At 45.4% G+C, this 15,730-nt stretch overlaps 1 protein-coding gene across 1 annotated transcript in view; it reads left to right on the top strand.

The window, feature by feature from the left end:
• ubxn4 (UBX domain protein 4) overlaps positions 1–15,730 on the top strand; it is a 41,423-nt gene that overhangs the window by 20,745 nt on the left and 4,948 nt on the right. Inside the window, exons 7-9 of the mRNA XM_014990023.2 lie at positions 12,206–12,260; positions 14,430–14,594; positions 14,687–14,814. Coding sequence (XP_014845509.1) covers positions 12,206–12,260; positions 14,430–14,594; positions 14,687–14,814 — 348 coding nt within the window. The remainder of the gene's footprint in view (positions 1–12,205; positions 12,261–14,429; positions 14,595–14,686; positions 14,815–15,730) is intronic.

The following is a 15,730-nucleotide window of genomic DNA, read 5'->3' as shown; positions in this document are numbered from 1 at the left end:
ATGATGATGAACTCTGTAAATGCCTGCTGACCCGTGGGGGCGTGACAAAATGGCTGTCCCTCGCCATATGCATACGATCGTCTCTTATTCACAGACGCATCATCCGATTTGCACCAGACTTTTTATGAGTGACACTTGTTAACCTCTAAGGAGCCCAATAGAGTTTAATTGCAATTTGACTCCACTGCGCCCCCTAGGTTAATCAAACAGCTGTATCTCCTTGCCACATGGCCCAATCTGCTCCAGATTTTGGGTGCATGGCCAGGAAATGCTGCCGAATGTATCGAAGCGGATCGCGTGGAGGACGGCGCGCGAGCGTCGGCGGTGGCTGGCGGGAGGCGGTGCTGGAACATCCGCGGTGGCTATAGGCTTGAGCGGCGCTTGGCTGCGAGGGCCGCTTGAGGCTCCGCGGAGCTTTAATTAGGCCCGAGCAGCTAAGCGCTGCGAGAGCCTATTGAAACTGTGCTGTAAATTATTATTATTATTCTTATTCTTCCGTAAAATAAATTGGCTTTTTGGGGGCTTTATCATATTCAAAAACTCACCAAACTTGGCGGGGGCATAGAGCCCGGTGAAAATTTACGTATTTTAAGGTCCCCAGAAAAATCGCACAAGAAACGGCTCAAGGGCGCCACCTAGCAAATTTCAAAAGACCCTTTCCTATTCACTTACTTTATCGTACAGACTTGAAACTTGGTACACTTGTAGAGCTCCCCAAGACACTCAGAATTTACAATTAATGTCATAGTGCAAGTATCACTGAATGTCGGCCATTTTGGATTGAAGTTCCGATTTTGGCCGTTCACAGGGTTCGCATTTTTTCGAACTAGTCCTAGGGACTTCGATCGATCGGCTTCAAACTCGGTCAGATCGTTCATAAGGCATGACCGATCCAAAGTTATCACAGTTTTGCATTTTTTTTTCTTCTAAATGGAGTTACCTGGGGTCAAAGTTCACCTAGTCGCCATGAAAAAGAAAACGGTTATAACTTTTAGAAAAAAACTCACAGCAGCACCAAACTTTCAGTGATTGATCATCATCGGGTCCCCTACAATACCCAATGGTCAAATGATGACATCACTTAGGCCACGCCCCTTGAGACCAGGAAGTGTCATGTTTTACTGTGAACGGTCGCTATCTGACCCCTTTGACCTAATCAACATGAAACTGTGTCCACAGACAGAAAACATGTTGGTGTGTCACGGATTCCAACCCTGTTTGGCTTTGATGGAGCAGGTGGGCGTGGCGGCATGGCGAAGTGACCTGTAACGCCATATCCATACGTTTGGCTGCAGATTCCACAATTTTGAGCCCAGCTGCACCAAACTTGACATGACTGATCCTGGTGGGATGCCTGACGATCCTATGTATTCATAGTCTGACGTCATCTAAGCCCCGCCCCCTCAGAACAGGAAGTGCCTTTTTTGGACTTGTAAAGCTCCATCTATGGCTCTCTCAACCTAATCAAGATGATTCTGTGTTGGATGACAGATAACATGTTGGTCTCACTTGCTTTAAAGCACCAAGAGTTTTCAGTAGAGGGCGTGGCCGTGGCAGCGCGGCGAAGCAGAGGGAACGCCGCCGCCATACGTTTGGCTCTAGATTCCACATCATTCAGACCAGCTGCACCAAACTCACTAGGATGCATCCTTATTCATCCCCGAACAGGAATCCATAACAGTCGTTGATGGGCGTGGCCTAATTTCTCTACAGCGCCCCCTAGAAATTTTTAAATGATCAGCCCCAAGCCATGCTTTAACCTAGAATTATGAAACTTGGTACACATGTGTATCATGTCAGGACCTACAAAAAAGTCTCTTGGAGCCATGGTGCAAACCCAACAGGAAGTCGGCCATTTTGGATCAAAATCAGCCATTTCCTCTTTTTCATAGACATCGCATCTGATCTATCTCCTCCTGCAGCTTTTGAGATAGAGACTTCAAACTCAGTCAGCAGAGACTTGACACATTAAAGATGAAAAGTTATCGTAGGAATTTTTCTATGTCAAAGCATGTGGGCGTGGCTAAGTCCCAAACTTTGACTATTCGCCATGAAACATCAAGATGCAATAACTTCCACATAGAAGGTCACAGCTGCATCAGACTTCCTATATCTGACTACAGACCACCCCTCATTACATTGAGATGGTCAGTTGATGACATCACCTTAACCCCGCCCACTTCCGACAGGAAGTCACCTGTTTTTTCTACTGTATGTCTTACTTTTTCTCTCTAATTCTTATGGGTTTCATCCTGTGCAGACTGACATGAAATGAAATGATGATGAACTCTGCCGTGATGAACTCTACTGACCCGTGGGGGCGTGGCTAAGTCCCAAACTTTGAATATACATCATGAAACATGAATGTGAAATTACTTCCTAATGCCAGGTCACAGATGCATCAGACTTTCTATGTCTCATTATAGACCAGCCCTCATCACAGTTAGGTGGTCGATTGATGACATCACCTTAGCCCCGCCCACTTCCGACAGGAAGTCACCTGTTTTTTATACTGTATGTCTTACTTTTACACTCTAAAACATGTTGGTGTGTCATGGATTCCAACCCTGTGCACACTGACATAACATGAGATGATGATGAACTCTGTCAATGCCTACAGACCCGTGGGGGAGTGGCAAAATGGCTGTCCCTCGCCATATGCATACGATCGTCTCTTATTCACAAACGCATCATCCTATTTGCACCAGACTTTTTATGAGTGAAACTTGTGAACCTCTGAGGAGCCCAATACAGTTTAATTGCAATTTGACTCCACTGCGCCCCCTAGGTTAATCAAACAGCTGTATCTCCTTGCCACATGGCCCAATCTGCTCCAGATTTTGGGTGCATGGCCAGTGAACGCTGCCGAAGACATCGAAGCGGATCGCATGGAGGACGGCGCGCGAGCGTCGGCGGTGGCCGGCGGGAGGCGGTGCTGGAACATCCGCGGTGGCTATAGGCTTGAGCGGCGCTTGGCTGCGAGGGCCGCTTGAGGCTCCGCGGAGCTTTAATTATTATTATTCTTCCGTAAAATAAATTGGCTTTTTGGGGGCTTTATCATATTCAAAAACTCACCAAACTTGGCGGGGGCATAGAGCCCGGTGAAAATTTACGTATTTTAAGGTCCTCGGAAAAATCGCACAAGAAACGGCTAAAGGGCGCCACCTAGCAACTTTCAAAAGACCCTTTCCTATTCACTTACTTTATCGTAGAGACTTGAAACTCGGTACACTTGGAGAGCTCCTCAAGACACTGAGAATTTACAATTAATGTCATAGTGCAAGTATCACAGATTGTCGGCCATTTTGGATTAAAGTTCCCATTTTGACCCGATTTTGGGCGTTTGCAGGGTTCGCATTTTTTCGAACTTGTCCTAGGGATTTCGATCGATCGGCTTGAAACTCGGTCAGATCGTTCATAAGGCATGGCCGATCCAAAGTTATCGTAGGTTTGCGTTTTCGGGCTTGCTGAAGGGGTCTTTCCGGGGGTCAAAGGTCACCGATTCGCCATGAAACATCAAACTGTTATAACTATTACAAAAAAACTCACAGCGGCACCAAACTATCAGCGATTGATCATCATCGGGTCCCCTACAATACCCAACGGTCAAATGATGACGTCACTTAGGCCACGCCCCCTGAGAACAGGAAGTGTCATTTTTTACGCTGAACGGTCGCTATCTGACCCCTTTGACCTAATCGAGGTGAAACTGTGTCCACAGACAGAAAACATGTTGGTGTGTTGAGGATTCCAAGCCAAGCTCATTTGAATCCAGCAGGTGGGCGTGGCGGCGTGGCGAAGTGACCCTAAACGCCGTGTCCTTACGTTTGGCTGTGGATTCCACAATTTTGAGGCCAGCTGCACCAAACTTGACATGAGTGATCCTGGTAGGGTCCCCTACGATCCTATGTTGTCATAGTCTGACGTCATCTAAGCCCCGCCCCCTCAGAACAGGAAGTGCTTTTTTTTCCATGGAAAGCTGCCTTTCTGGCTCACTGCACCTAATCAACATGATTCTGTGTTGGATGACAGATAACATGTTAGTCTCACTTGCTTTAAAGCGCCAACAGTCTTCTGTAGAGGGCGTGGCCGTGGGACCGCGGCGAAGCAGAGGTAACGCCGCCGCCATACGTTTGGCTCTAGATTCCACATCGTTCAGCCCAGCTGCACCAAACTCACTAGGATGCATCCTTATCCGTCCCCGAACAGGAATCCATAACAGTCGTTGATGGGCGTGGCCTAATTTCTCTACAGCGCCCCCTAGAAATTTTTAAATGATCAGACCCAAGCCATGCTTTAACCTAGAATTATGAAACTTGGTACACATGTGTATCATGTCAGGACCTACAAAAAAGTCTCTTGGAGCCATGGTGCAAACCCAACAGGAAGTCGGCCATTTTGGATGAAAATCAGCCATTTCCTCTTTTTCATAGACATCGCATCTGATCTATCTCCTCCTGCAGCTTTTGAGATAGAGACTTCAAACTCAGTCAGCAGAGACTTGAGACATTAAAGATGAAAAGTTATCGTAGGAATTTTTCTATGTCAAAGCATGTGGGCGTGGCTAAGTCCCAAACTTTGACTATTCGCCATGAAACATCAAGATGCAATAACTTCCACATAGAAGGTCACAGCTGCATCAGACTTCCTATATCTGACTACAGACCACCCCTCATCACATTGAGATGGTCAGTTGATGACATCACCTTAACCCCGCCCACTTCCGACAGGAAGTCACCTGTTTTTTCTATTGTATGTCTTACTTTTACTCTCTAAGTCATATGGGTTTCATCCGGTGTAGGCTGACATGAAATGACATGATGATGAACTCTCCCATGATGAACTCTACTGACCCGTGGGGGCGTGGCTAAGTCCCAAACTTTGACTATACACCATGAAACATGAATGTGAAATAACTTCCAAATGCCAGGTCAGAGCTTCATCAGACTTTCTATGTCTCATTATAGATAAGCCCTCATCACAGTTATGTGGTCGATTGATGACATCACCCTTGCCCCGCCCACTTCCGACAGGAAGTCACCTCTATTTTCTACTGTATGTCTGACTTTTACTCTCTAAGTAATGTTGGTGTGTCATGGATTCCAACCCTGTGCAGGCTGACATAAAATGAGATGATGATGAACTCTGTAAATGCCTACTGCTAAGTTTGGGACTAAGCGTGGCTTAGTCCCAAACTTTGACTATTCACCATGAAACATGAATGTGAAATAACTTCCTAATGCCAGGTCACAGCTGCATCAGACTTTCTATGTCTCATTATAGACCAGTCCTCATCACAGTTAGGTGGTCGATTGATGACATCACCTTAGCCCCGCCCACTTCCGACAGGAAGTCACCTGTTTTTTCTACTGTATGTCTGACTTTTACTCTCTAAGTCATATGGGTTTCATCCTGTGCAGACTGACATAAAATGCCATGAAGATGAACTCTGTCAATGGCATCTGACCCTTGTGGGTGTGGCAAAAATGGCTGTCCCTCGCCATATGCATACGATCGTCTCTTATTGACAAACGCATCATCCCATTTGCTCCAGACTTTTTATGAGTGACACTTGTGAACCTCTAAGGAGCCCAATAGAGTTTAATTGCAATTTGACTCTACTGCGCACCAAGGTTAATCAAACACCTGTGTCTCCTTGCGATATCAGCTGATCTACACCAGATTTTTGTGCATTGACTGGGAGCAATGTCGAACATGACAGGGTGACTATCTTCAGGGCGGGTTTGGCAGCTCCGTGAGAGCAAGGCGGTGGCTGGGGGTAGGCGGTGGCTGGGGTGACATGGTGCTGAAGGGAGGCAGTGGCTGGGGGGAGGTGGTGCTGAGGGGAGGCGGTGGCTGAGGGGAGGCGGTGCTGGAACATCCGCGGTGGCTAGGCTTGAGCGGCGCTTGGCTGCGAGGGCCGCTTGAGGCTCCGCGGAGCTTTAATTAGGCCCGAGCAGCTAAGCGCTGCGAGAGCCTATTGAAACCTTGCTGTTTCTTATTATTATAGTTCTTCAGCCAAATGAATTGGCTTTTTGGGGGCTTTATCATATTCAAAAACTCACCAAACTTGGCGGGGGCATAGAGCCCGTGTAAAATTTACGTATTTTAAGGTCCCTGGAAAAATCGCAAAAGAAACGGCTCAGTGGCGCCACCTAGCAACTTTCAAAAGACCCTTTCCTATTCACTTACTTTATCGTAGAGACTTGAAACTTGGTACACTTGTAGAGCTCCCCAAGCCACTCAGAATTTACAATTAATGTCATAGTGCAAGTATCACAGATTGTCGGCCATTTTGGATTGAAGTTCCGATTTTGACCCGATTTTGGCCGTTCACAGGGTTCGCATTTTTTCGAACTTGTCCTAGGGATTTCGATGGATCGGCTTCAAACTCGGTCAGATCGTTCATAAGGCATGGCCGATCCAAAGTTATCGTAGGTTTGCGTTTTCGGGCTTGCTGAAGGGGTCTTTCCGGGGGTCAAAGGTCACCGATTCGCCATGAAACATCAAACTGTTATAACTCTTTGAAAAAAACTCATAGAAGCACCAAACTTTCAGTGATTGATCATCATGGGATGCTCTACAATACCCAACGGTCAAATGATGACGTCACTTAGGCCACGCCCCCTGAGAACAGGAAGTGTCATTTTTTACGCTGAACGGTCGCTATCTGACCCCTTTGACCTAATCGAGGTGAAACTGTGTCCACAGACAGAAAACATGTTGGTGTGTTGAGGATTCCAAGCCAAGCTCATTTGAATCCAGCAGGTGGGCGTGGCGGCGTGGCGAAGTGACCCTAAACGCCGTGTCCTTACGTTTGGCTGTGGATTCCACAATTTTGAGGCCAGCTGCACCAAACTTGACATGAGTGATCCTGGTAGGGTCCCCTACGATCCTATGTTGTCATAGTCTGACGTCATCTAAGCCCCGCCCCCTCAGAACAGGAAGTGCTTTTTTTTCCATGGAAAGCTGCCTTTCTGGCTCACTGCACCTAATCAACATGATTCTGTGTTGGATGACAGATAACATGTTAGTGTCACTTGCTTTAAAGCGCCAAGAGTCTTCTGTAGAGGGCGTGGCCGTGGGACCGCGGCGAAGCAGAGGTAACGCCGCCGCCATACGTTTGGCTCTAGATTCCACATCGTTCAGCCCAGCTGCACCAAACTCACTAGGATGCATCCTTATCCATCCCCGAACAGGAATCCATAACAGTCGTTGATGGGCGTGGCCTAATTTCTCTACAGCGCCCCCTAGAAATTTTTAAATGATCAGCCCCAAGCCATGCTTTAACCTAGAATTATGAAACTTGGTACACATGTGTATCATGTCAGGACCTACAAAAAAGTCTCTTGGAGCCATGGTGCAAACCCAACAGGAAGTCGGCCATTTTGGATCAAAATCAGCCATTTCCTCTTTTTCATAGACATCGCATCTGATCTATCTCCTCCTGCAGCTTTTGAGATAGAGACTTCAAACTCAGTCAGCAGAGACTTGAGACATTAAAGATGAAAAGTTATCGTAGGAATTTTTCTATGTCAAAGCATGTGGGCGTGGCTAAGTCCCAAACTTTGACTATTCGCCATGAAACATCAAGATGCAATAACTTCCACATAGAAGGTCACAGCTGCATCAGACTTCCTATATCTGACTACAGACCACCCCTCATCACATTGAGATGGTCAGTTGATGACATCACCTTAACCCCGCCCACTTCCGACAGGAAGTAGCCTGTTTTTTCTATTGTATGTCTTACTTTTACTCTCTAAGTCATATGGGTTTCATCCGGTGTAGGCTGACATGACATGATATGATGATGAACTCTCCCATGATGAACTCGACTGACCCGTGGGGGCGTGGCTAAGTCCCAAACTTTGACTATACAGCATGAAACATGACTGTGAAATAACTTCCAAATGCCAGGTCACAGCTGCATCAGACTTTCTATGTCTCATTATAGACCAGCCTTCATCATAGTTAGGTGGTCGATTGATGACATCACCCTAGCCCCGCCCACTTCCGACAGGAAGTAACCTCTTTCTTCAATTGTATGTCTTACTTTTACTCTCTAATTCTTATGGGTTTCATCCTGTGCAGGCTGACATGAAATGACATGATGATGAACTCTCCCATGATGAACTCTACTGACCCGTGGGGGCGTGGCTAAGTCCCAAACTTTGACTATACACCATGAAACATGAATGTGAAATAACTTCCAAATGCCAGGTCAGAGCTGCATCAGACTTTCTATGTCTCATTATAGATAAGCCCTCATCACAGTTATGTGGTCGATTGATGACATCACCCTTGCCCCGCCCACTTCCGACAGGAAGTGACCTGTTTTTTCTACTGTATGTCTTACTTTTTCTCTCTAATTCTTATGGGTTTCATCCTGTGCAGACTGACATGAAATGAAATGATGATGAACTCTGCCGTGATGAACTCTACTGACCCGTGGGGGCGTGGCTAAGTCCCAAACTTTGAATATACATCATGAAACATGAATGTGAAATTACTTCCTAATGCCAGGTCACAGATGCATCAGACTTTCTATGTCTCATTATAGACCAGCCCTCATCACAGTTAGGTGGTCGATTCATGACATCACCTTAGCCCCGCCCACTTCCGACAGGAAGTCACCTGTTTTTTATACTGTATGTCTTACTTTTACACTCTAAAACATGTTGGTGTGTCATGGATTCCAACCCTGTGCACACTGACATAACATGAGATGATGATGAACTCTGTCAATGCCTACAGACCCGTGGGGGAGTGGCAAAATGGCTGTCCCTCGCCATATGCATACGATCGTCTCTTATTCACAAACGCATCATCCTATTTGCACCAGACTTTTTATGAGTGAAACTTGTGAACCTCTGAGGAGCCCAATACAGTTTAATTGCAATTTGACTCCACTGCGCCCCCTAGGTTAATCAAACAGCTGTATCTCCTTGCCACATGGCCCAATCTGCTCCAGATTTTGGGTGCATGGCCAGTGAACGCTGCCGAAGACATCGAAGCGGATCGCATGGAGGACGGCGCGCGAGCGTCGGCGGTGGCCGGCGGGAGGCGGTGCTGGAACATCCGCGGTGGCTATAGGCTTGAGCGGCGCTTGGCTGCGAGGGCCGCTTGAGGCTCCGCGGAGCTTTAATTATTATTATTATTAGGCCCGAGCAGCTAAGCGCTGCGAGAGCCTATTGAAACCTTGCTGTTTCTTATTATTATAGTTCTTCAGCCAAATGAATTGGCTTTTTGGGGGCTTTATCATATTCAAAAACTCACCAAACTTGGCGGGGGCATAGAGCCCGTGTAAAATTTACGTATTTTAAGGTACCTGCAAAAATCGCACAAGAAACGGCTCAAGGGCGCCACCTAGCAACTTTCGAAAGACCCTTTCCTATTCACTTACTTTATAGTAGAGACTTGAAATTTGGTACACTTGTAGAGCTCCCCAAGACACTCAGAATTTACAATTAATGTCATAGTGCAAGTATCACAGATTGTCGGCCATTTTGGATTAAAGTTCCGATTTTGACCCGATTTTGGGCGTTTGCAGGGTTCGCATTTGATCGAACTTGTCCTAGGGATTTCGATCGATCGGCTTCAAACTCGGTCAGATCGTTCATAAGGCATGGCCGATCCAAAGTTATCGTAGGTTTGCGTTTTCGGGCTTGCTGAAGGGGTCTTTCCGGGGGTCAAAGGTCACCGATTCGCCATGAAACATCAAACTGTTATAACTCTTTGAAAAAAACTCATAGAAGCACCAAACTTTCAGTGATTGATCATCATGGGATGCTCTACAATACCCAACGGTCAAATGATGACGTCACTTAGGCCACGCCCCCTGAGAACAGGAAGTGTCATTTTTTACGCTGAACGGTCGCTATCTGACCCCTTTCACCTAATCGAGGTGAAACTGTGTCCACAGACAGAAAACATGTTGGTGTGTTGAGGATTCCAAGCCAAGCTCATTTGAATCCAGCAGGTGGGCGTGGCGGCGTGGCGAAGTGACCCTAAACGCCGTGTCCTTACGTTTGGCTGTGGATTCCACAATTTTGAGGCCAGCTGCACCAAACTTGACATGAGTGATCCTGGTAGGGTCCCCTACGATCCTATGTTGTCATAGTCTGACGTCATCTAAGCCCCGCCCCCTCAGAACAGGAAGTGCTTTTTTTTCCATGGAAAGCTGCCTTTCTGGCTCACTGCACCTAATCAACATGATTCTGTGTTGGATGACAGATAACATGTTAGTGTCACTTGCTTTAAAGCGCCAAGAGTCTTCTGTAGAGGGCGTGGCCGTGGGACCGCGGCGAAGCAGAGGTAACGCCGCCGCCATACGTTTGGCTCTAGATTCCACATCGTTCAGCCCAGCTGCACCAAACTCACTAGGATGCATCCTTATCCATCCCCGAACAGGAATCCATAACAGTCGTTGATGGGCGTGGCCTAATTTCTCTACAGCGCCCCCTAGAAATTTTTAAATGATCAGCCCCAAGCCATGCTTTAACCTAGAATTATGAAACTTGGTACACATGTGTATGATGTCAGGACCTACAAAAAAGTCTCTTGGAGCCATGGTGCAAACCCAACAGGAAGTCGGCCATTTTGGATCAAAATCAGCCATTTCCTCTTTTTCATAGACATCGCATCTGATCTATCTCCTCCTGCAGCTTTTGAGATAGAGACTTCAAACTCAGTCAGCAGTGACTTGAGACATTAAAGATGAAAAGTTATCGTAGGAATTTTTCTATGTCAAAGCATGTGGGCGTGGCTAAGTCCCAAACTTTGACTATACAGCATGAAACATGAATGTGAAATAACTTCCAAATGCCAGGTCACAGCTGCATCACACTTTCTATGTCTCATTATAGACCAGCCTTCATCATAGTTAGGTGGTCGATTGATGACATCACCCTAGCCCCGCCCACTTCCGACAGGAAGTAACCTCTTTCTTCAATTGTATGTCTTACTTTTACTCTCTAATTCTTATGGGTTTCATCCTGTGCAGGCTGACATGAAATGACATGATGATGAACTCTCCCATGATGAACTCTACTGACCCGTGGGGGCGTGGCTAAGTCCCAAACTTTGACTATACACCATGAAACATGAATGTGAAATAACTTCCAAATGCCAGGTCACAGCTTCATCAGACTTTCTATGTCTCATTATAGATAAGCCCTCATCACAGTTATGTGGTCGATTGATGACATCACCCTTGCCCCGCCCACTTCCGACAGGAAGTCACCCCTATTTTCTACTGTATGTCTGACTTTTACTCTCTAAGTAATGTTGGTGTGTCATGGATTCCAACCCTGTGCAGGCTGACATAAAATGAGATGATGATGAACTCTGTAAATGCCTACTGCTAAGTTTGGGACTAAGCGTGGCTTAGTCCCAAACTTTGACTATTCACCATGAAACATGAATGTGAAATAACTTCCTAATGCCAGGTCACAGCTGCATCAGACTTTCTATGTCTCATTATAGACCAGTCCTCATCACAGTTAGGTGGTCGATTGATGACATCACCTTAGCCCCGCCCACTTCCGACAGGAAGTCACCTGTTTTTTCTACTGTATGTCTGACTTTTACTCTCTAAGTCATATGGGTTTCATCCTGTGCAGACTGACATAAAATGCCATGAAGATGAACTCTGTCAATGGCATCTGACCCTTGTGGGTGTGGCAAAAATGGCTGTCCCTCGCCATATGCATACGATCGTCTCTTATTGACAAACGCATCATCCCATTTGCTCCAGACTTTTTATGAGTGACACTTGTGAACCTCTAAGGAGCCCAATAGAGTTTAATTGCAATTTGACTCTACTGCGCACCCAGGTTAATCAAACACCTGTGTCTCCTTGCGATATCAGCTGATCTACACCAGATTTTTGTGCATTGACTGGGAGCAATGTCGAACATGAAAGGGTGACTATCTTCAGGGCGGGTTTGGCAGCTCCGTGAGAGCAAGGCGGTGGCTGGGGGTAGGCGGTGGCTGGGGTGACATGGTGCTGAGGGGAGGCAGTGGCTGGGGGGAGGTGGTGCTGAGGGGAGGCGGTGGCTGAGGGGAGGCGGTGCTGGAACATCCGCGGTGGCTATAGGCTTGAGCGGCGCTTGGCTGCGAGGGCCGCTTGAGGCTCCGCGGAGCTTTAATTCTAATTATATTTTATTTTTCTTCCCCCTCTTTTTCTTTTAATTTTGTACAGATTGACCAAGAAACTGGAAGAGAGACAAGAGCAAAGGAACAAAGAACAGAAGGAAGTAAGGAAATAAATTGACTAAACAGTTTTACTTGAACTTCTCTGGATCCAGGAAATGTAATTACAGTGAACCATTAAAGAACAGCTCTGTTTATTTGTGCTACCCGTAAATCCGTCCTACCTTACGGTAGGAAAATCTGACGAGGTAGCGCTGATGGTCAGAACACCGGCACTGTTAACACACAGCTCCTTTAAGATCTGCTCAGAGCTCCAGGATGATCAGTCTGGATTAATCTAAACGCTAATAAACCATCATCAACATTTCCCAGCTGATCAACATGATCTCTGATCTCTGATCTCTCTGAATCCTCCTTTTGGCGATGTTCTCCATCAGAGCTAAAAGGTTCCACAATTACGTGGCTCTCCTTTGTGCAGCTGCTTACATAAGAGTCTGCACACCTTGATCACCTTAAAAATGATCAAACCTGAACTGTTTGGAGTTAATCTGCCGATTCGACCCAGTTTTCTTTTTCAGCGAGAATGAAATGACCCCAGCAGATAATATGCATTTCATGCGCTTTGGCGCACAAACCGATGAGTTGCATCTTTGCATGACAAACATTGAGGAGATTTATAATTTACATTCAAGTGAGGTTTTCACATCCTTTTATTTTTATTTTATTTATTTTGTGTGTGTTATGTTACTGTCTGAGGATAAATGTGGTTCAGTTTCATCGTTTACAATAAAATTAAATACAATAAAAGATTGAAATCAAGAAAAAACATTGTTTCAGTGCTTCTTGGTCTGAATAACTGAATGAAGTTTCAGTGTGTTTACGGGAGTTTTGGCGCTTTGTAGTTTGTCCTCAGAAAAAGTTTGTGTTGCTGCCGCACATTTTCATGGCAGGTCAACAGTTTGCATATATTTACTCCACACATTTTTTGTGTGTGTGTGTGTGTGTGCACACTTTATACACAAGACCCCAATTATTTCCTAGATTATTGGATTTGATGCCTACAGCATCAAAAAGATGCTGGATTTTGTCTGGAAGAGAAAGGTCCCTAATCCTGCTGGCTGCATCACAGCCGTCATAGTTTGTGTAAAGAACGTGTCCAATGTCACAGAGTGGTGCTGAACGGTGGATGCAGCCATTACAGATCCACCTTTGTTGGTATGTAACCAACAGCTTTTGCCCACGTTGGTTTCTGTTGTCTTCTCTTCCATGCTGCCAGGCTGCTCACCTGTCTCTCCGCTCTGTCCTTGTTGCTCATCCAGCTTGCTGTCGCGCAGCCTGACGGCAGGAGAGATTATTCTCCTGGTCTGGAGGCTTCAGCATTGATTTTGGCTCTTCTGCTTCTCTTTGATTTACCAAATGACTCTCGCTTTCGCCTCTTTCACCACATTAGCTGAATGCCTCAAATGAATGTAGAGTCACACTGTCACCTTCTATTTGCTCATGTCTAATATGAATAGAGGAGGTACATGTCCGCAGGTCTGAATACTGAGCTTGTTTCATAGATTTACTTGAAGGCCTTCAGAGGCACTGATGGCTGGAAGTCCTTTGGGAAATGGTCACGATCATCCAAGGGAATCACTTTTCATGCTTCATAAATGTGCTGATGGCTCATGACCAAGGGTTTGTCATCATTCCAAGCTCGGTGTCGGGTTTTCTTTGTCAGGGATCTGTAATCATCCCATGTAGCTTTCTCAGAGATGATGCTCGTCGCTCGTCATTGTTATCACTGAGACGTTGCATTGCACAGAACCCTTTAGCCAGAGATTGCAGATGACACATTATACTCTCAGGTTTTGGTTTACAGGCAGTAATTCTGGTGATTTGTGTGATCTCTCTTACATCCATCAGCATCCAGGGACAAATAAACAACTTTAAACCCTTAATATCTCATTCTAAGCAACAGTGTTTGAAGTTAGGGTCCTGAAAGGATCGTTGTTTTAAGACAAAAACACACATGAGTGCATAAACTTTCAAAAATCATTTTATGCTGTAAAAACATTTTATTCCCTTTTTAAGATTGAGATAAACTAGTGTGCATTTTTTAAAATAATTTTTTAAACAACCATGTTGGTGAAATGCATTTTGGATGCCATTTCATTTAAACAGATCACTTACCAAGTTTTGTAATTTAATAGATGAAAAGAAACACTTGGTTATATTTAACCGCCTGATGGGCTTCTCGGTCATTATTAATCTACTTGCATGTTTTTCAGAATGACGTCAGAAAAGAAATTGAGCGCAGGAAGATGGGGAAGCAAAACCAAGAATTTAAGAGAAAACAGGATCAAGAGAAAACCAAGCAACTCCTGGAAGAAAGGAACAGAGAAAAGGCAGAAGAGAAGGCCGCCAGAGAACGAGTGAAGCAGCAGATCGCTATGGTAACCTGCTCTTTATCCTGGCCTAAATGTGAAGGTTGCTGTCAGCGCATGAAATTTCTGCTCCTGACTTGAGGAAATTGTGGTTGTTGTAGGACCGAGCGGAGAGAGCTGCCAGTTATGCCAAGATGCGTCAGGATGAGAAGGACGCCAAGCAGAAACTTCTGCAGGCCCAGCAGGCGGACCAGGAGGCCAAGAGGGAGGCGCTGATCAGAGAGAGGAGGTAAAAGATGAAACAGGAAGTGCTTTAAATGCACTGCATAATCAGTGTTTAACATCATTAACTCACTGACAACTTTATTCTGTTAAAACAACAAGGTAGCTCTTGTACTGTTGAACTAAATCAACCATAAGAAAGAGAGTCTGAAAAATGGCCTTGAAAGAAAACTTCCTCTGTGAAAACCTGACATTGACAAAAACATCTTCATGATGCCCACCAGACCTGGACTTGGATTCCCCACCGTGCAGAAAAGTCTTTTTGTTTTGCTTTTTTTCCAAGAAAAACAAAACAAGGCTAACATTTCAAACTTTAATACTTGATGAAAAACTTGAGATTCAGTACTTTGGATCCCAAAAGAATTTGATTACATCAGAAAATAACTAATCAACCACTGTATGACGAAATGGTTGAGTTCTTAACAATAATAAGGGATAATAAGAAGCAGGGTGAGCGTCGTTAGGGTCCAGTTTCTTTCTGCTGAAATTCAACTCTTTTTGCGTGGCCCGTCATAACATTGAATGATGTGACCACAATCAAACCTCTGTTTAAACAGTGAACCCAGGAGAGCCACAAGGTCTGTGTGGATGTGGTAGTCAGAGCCAGGAGGGTGGGATTGGCTCGTCATGCGCTTCGCTGACACAGACTTATTTTATCATTTTAAATGTATAAATTTCAGCCATTATTTACGTCTGATCTAGCTGCTTCCGTTGCATAGTTATCATGCATGTGTCATGTCAACAATATAGATGTCAGATAAAATGACTGTGCAGACTGCAGACACCTTAAAACCAATCAGAGATGTGAATTAGGACTGTATATGGAAATGGATCAAATCAGATTTTTGGGGGGTGAAAACATCAGGATTGTGCCGCTCAGACTGCGATGATGAGTCCAATACGATTTGCATTTGAGCAAAAAG

The sequence above is a fragment of the Poecilia mexicana genome, unplaced genomic scaffold (assembly GCF_051168715.1).
Source record: "Poecilia mexicana isolate PSO_F unplaced genomic scaffold, ASM5116871v1 scaffold_2, whole genome shotgun sequence".
Classification (NCBI taxonomy): domain Eukaryota; kingdom Metazoa; phylum Chordata; class Actinopteri; order Cyprinodontiformes; family Poeciliidae; genus Poecilia; species Poecilia mexicana.
This window is presented reverse-complemented; position numbering and strand designations above follow the sequence as displayed.